Raw genomic sequence first — 4,508 nt, 5'->3', positions numbered from 1 at the left:
TTTTAAATGCTGCTGTTACGGAATCGAATCTCAAAAAGCAGGAGAATATTTGAAAACTTTCTTCAGGAAAGAAGTTTTGTTTCTTTCCGTCTCTTCACATATCTTGTATGCAAAGGTGCTTTTCCTTCTAGCCCTCAAATCTTTTTTTTTTTTTCTTTTCTTGAATCAAATAAGACTTGGGGGGGAGGAGGGGGGCGTTAGTTTTTTCTTCTGACTTCTTGTGTAATTCTGTGTGGTGAAAAATGTTGGCAGGAAATTCCTTCCAAGGAGGAAATCGAAGTGGTGACATGGCAGTCTTTAGTTCTGACAGTGCTCCCATAAAATTACCTCTGAAATAAATTGGTAGTCAGGTTAGAATTGAATATGGTTACAAAAGATAACACGTTTCCCCGGGAAGAAGATCTCTGAGGGAATGTGATCTGATACTAGATGTTACAGTTCCTGAAGATGCAAAGTGGCACTGCTGCTGAAGTGCTCAAGACAGATGTCTCTGCTTCGTCATACCCAATGTTAATTGACTGCATGTTAGGGTCTTTAGACCATGGATGGAGTCCCCTCTCATGGGCAGATTGTTCCACCTCTTTTTTTTTTGCTGGTTATGGAGAGGACTTAAGCAAACAGTTTACACTTGCAAGCTGAAGTTATGCTGCAGTCATTTTGCTTTTGCCAGAGTCATCAGAGTTGCACTACCTCTCAGTGGTCTGTGCAGTGTGTTAGAAGTGTGCAGTGTTTAATATAAAATCTTGAACCAGAAGAAGGCAGCTTGATGAAGACAAAAAGCAGCCAGTAAAGTTGTTGAGAGTAGGTACATCTGTGGATGAAAGTGCATGTGTTTTGGATGCCAGTAATCTGTTGAACTTGTACATAGTGGTGTTTATTAAACAAACCTTTTAAACAGTGCATATATTTATGCTGTTGCTCTGGGTCTGCTTTTGCTCAATGTACAGAAAACATCAATAATTGCAATATTTTGGAGTTGTGCCTCATGGATACAAATAGTATGGAAATGTGGCAATCGGGTAGTCAGTGAGAATGAGTGTGTCTGTAGACAAAGTGAGTAGGTGCTCTTGTGTTTTGTTGGTATAATTTCTTTTCATTTTTACCTGGTGAATGTTCTGAAATGGGATAACCACAGACTTGATGTAACTAACATTTTCAGTAAGTATTCACCTTATTAATTAACATGCCTTAAAACTCATGAGTTCAGTCAAAGAAAACTAATGAAAGGGATAAGTAAATTAGATAACGTTTTTTTTAAAAAAAAAGTAATGTTTTTTTACACTGAGAAAAATCTCTGCTAGGTAACACGGTGGCCACTTTAAAAATTGTTTCGTTAACCTGTATCAAAATCATATGGGTTTCAAATACAGGCTTCTAAATAAATTGAAAGATTGGCTAATACTAGTTTTTTTTGTTTTTCAGGCTTTAGAAAGGATGCGTCCTTACCTGTGTGATAAAATCATAGCTGAGAGACACTTTGATTACCTACGGTCAAAGAAAATACTCACTAGAGAGGACACAGAAGAAATTTCTTCTCGATCTTCCAGTAGGAAAAAAACTGGGAAGTTATTGGACTACTTAGCAGAAAACCCAAAGGGACTAGATGCTTTGATTGAATCTATCAGAAGAGAAAGAACACAAAACTTTCTGTTACAAAAGATAACTGATGTAGTGTTGAAAGTCAAAAATGAAAAACTTGAAGCTCTCAAAGGTGAGAAGTTTATAATAATATTTTGTAAGTCGTAAGTGTTATTCTGAGGATGTGCAAAATTAAACTCCAACAATTCTTTAAATCATGTTTCTTAGAACAGATTTTTCTTTTTCTTTTTTTTTTTTTTTTCCTTCTTCCAGTGTTTGGGACAACATTCCTGGAAATATCACCAGTTTAGGTTTAAGATCCTAGTGCATGTATCCTGGCTTTGCCTTTTTACTATCTGAACAGATAATAAATAACAAATTGCAAAGAACCCTATCATGTATTGTTATGATGGATAAGTCTGTCTTCACATTTCAGTTTTGCTTTCTATGGGGTTCTAATTCAGAACTCAGAATAGGTGGTTATCTTCCATCTTGCATTTCTCTTGCAGCTATTTACTGCAGTGGCAGGATGCTCTGGTTTTGTTAAATGTTGCACCTCAGCAGAAGATAAGCCAGCAAATGCAACCTGAGGGGAATTCTCCTGTATGCCTTCAATGCCAAAACTTAAAATTAGACACCGTAAATGTACGCATGTGTTGCATCATACAGGTAGAGAGGTTTTGTTGACACACAAAGCTTGAAGTGACTATGTGTACTCATATTTTAAGGCAGATAAAGAAAGTATAAGCCTTCTAAACCAAAAACCTTACTTCCCCTTCCACACCCATCAAAAGAGAAGTAAAGAAGGAAGAAGTACATTTTAACCTTAGAGATTAAAGGCCTGAAGTTTTTTTTGGCTTCACGTAAAACAGCCTTCAAATGCAGTCCACTCTGGAGTAGAGCCATATAGCTGAAGCTTTTAAAAGTTTGAAGAACACAGTGAGAAAAATCTATCAAAAGATAGGTCAAAGGGCTAAAGTGACGTCCTAAAATGAAGTTTAAATTATGGTGCATCTTTGTCAAATAGAAGCTGATACAGAGAAATCATTCATGTCAGCCTAGATAACCTGCATGTATTTTTTAATTTGTCATGAATATTGGGATGTCACAGGTGAGATGAAGAGGTTAGTCTGTTAAAAATACAGACAATTGATCTTTGAGAATCTTACTGATACTAAATCGGAGCACAGTTTTAAGACTGCACCATATTGTAATTAAATCCAGTCTCTGTTTTTTGTCTTAGGTCTAAGCTGCAGCACCTGTATGACCTCATTGTATGGAGGAACGAATAATCTTTCTAGATCATATTCTGATGAATCTAATTTTTTTGATAAAACAAAAGACAAAGAATCTACCCAGATACATCATCCAGAAGAAGATTATAGCACTGCCGCATTTGTGTCTGCTGTCTCTCTTCATTCAATGAATTTACCAGTTGCAGAGATGGGAAATGCAGAGAGTGCTGTTTTCTCAGCCACCCTTCCAGGGCCTGGAGACCCCGGTGCACCCCCTCTCCCCCCAGAGCTCCAGTCAGAGCAGCAAGAACCATGTACTAGTTCAAGTGACAATTGCTTTTTGCCTTTAAGATCACGTTCACTTCAACCACAGTGAACATACTGACTTTTTTCTGTTCATCCTTTGATGAATTTTGTGTGATGTCTTATAAAGGTTAAAAAAATGTTTTCAAACTGCTAACTAGCAAAATCAGAGGAAACAATCTATGCTATCTGCTGTTTTTTAAGGAGTAATTTTTTTTGTAATTGGATGACTCGAGCTGCTTGATTTTATGTTCTTTAGGGAGCTTTTTTCAAAAGATCAAGGTATTACACCAGCAAAGGTTTGTTTTTTAAACGAATGTATTTAAGATTTCACATTTAGTTGCAGGTATTTAAGCTGCAGTTATAGAATAAATGGTTTTTTTCTTCCTACAGAAACTAACAAACCTGTTTTTCTTAAAGTTTCTGTGATGGGTGAATTGGGAAAGATGGTTAGGAAAAGTATTGAGTATTGAAAAATAACTTTCTGAACTAAAAGCTTAAGCTCACTTGCCAAAAAGCTTAAACTCATTTACCAAATCAAATGTTTCTCTGTAGGATAAATTCTGCCCTCTATGTATGTGTGTGCAGCTCCATTTACAAAAAAGGAAAAAAAAAAACAAAAAACAAAAAACAACAACAACAAAAAACCAAAAAGAAAAAGAAAAAACAAACAAACAAAAAAACCCCCACACAACAGTCTGACAGTCTGGCCAAATCTGTAGCTATACTTATTTGCAATAAGACTCTCAATTGCCTGAACTCTGTTCTCTGTCCTACCAGTAAATCAAAAGGCACTTGGTATCACGGTGATTGGAGTTAGCAAATATACTTCCACAAGTCTTAGCATGTTATTGTTGTATATTAGTTAGAGATTCCTGATTTGAGATGCACTTTAAATATAAATTCTCCATAGTACTGGAAAAGGAATGTAAATGGCTGTAACAGAATCATGTGGGCTGTAAGAAAATGTTATTGTATAATGCTATTAAGGAGCAAAGCTTATATGGTTTGTCCCAGTAGGTAAGTAGAGGAGGAGTCCTGTAGCAAAAAAGTAACCTTAACTGAAGGACTGTTGGAAACGTTGCACCTCAGATACCTAATTTTCAAAGCAGATAGACAGGTTTACATTTCAAATTGTTTAGAGTCAAATGCATTTTAAACTATTTCAACATGGGAAGGTTCTCATTTCTTGACACAATGTTACATGCTGTATTCCTCTTGTACTCTACTCTTGAGTTGTAATCTACTTTTTATGAAGTTGGCCTATAATCACTTTAAAATTACTAGGCAAAGACAAACTCTTACTTGGAAATGTGTACAGTTGTGTTCTGCAGTACTACACTTTAAAGTGATGGGATGTTTTCCGTATATCAAAGGATAGGTTTGTATTTA

General features: G+C 36.0%; 1 protein-coding gene across 1 annotated transcript; it reads left to right on the top strand.

The window, feature by feature from the left end:
• Window positions 1-1,032: 1,032 nt before the first annotated feature.
• On the top strand, window positions 1,033-3,387 carry BCL10 (B-cell CLL/lymphoma 10). The gene is made up of 3 exons (XM_009588125.1): window positions 1,033-1,053; window positions 1,423-1,711; window positions 2,822-3,387. Exons 1-3 carry the CDS (start codon window positions 1,033-1,035, stop codon window positions 3,187-3,189), a joined length of 678 nt encoding a protein of 225 aa, XP_009586420.1. The 3' UTR covers window positions 3,190-3,387.
• The last annotated feature ends 1,121 nt before the right edge of the window (window positions 3,388-4,508 follow it).

The sequence above is a fragment of the Fulmarus glacialis genome, unplaced genomic scaffold (genome assembly GCF_000690835.1).
Source record: "Fulmarus glacialis isolate BGI_N327 unplaced genomic scaffold, ASM69083v1 Scaffold48771, whole genome shotgun sequence".
NCBI classification, from domain to species: Eukaryota; Metazoa; Chordata; class Aves; order Procellariiformes; family Procellariidae; genus Fulmarus; species Fulmarus glacialis.
The sequence above is the reverse complement of the archived record's forward strand: the minus strand, read 5'-3'. Positions and strand labels throughout refer to the sequence as shown.

Excerpts from the sequence above, each read along its gene's own strand:
- BCL10 (XM_009588125.1), top strand. The coding sequence starts at position 1,033 with ATGAGTGTGTCTGTAGACAAA. Across the intron at positions 1,054-1,422 it reads TGAGTGTGTCTGTAGACAAA|GCTTTAGAAAGGATGCGTCC; the intron begins GTGAGTAGGTGC and ends TTTGTTTTTCAG. Across the intron at positions 1,712-2,821 it reads AAAACTTGAAGCTCTCAAAG|GTCTAAGCTGCAGCACCTGT; the intron begins GTGAGAAGTTTA and ends TTTTTGTCTTAG.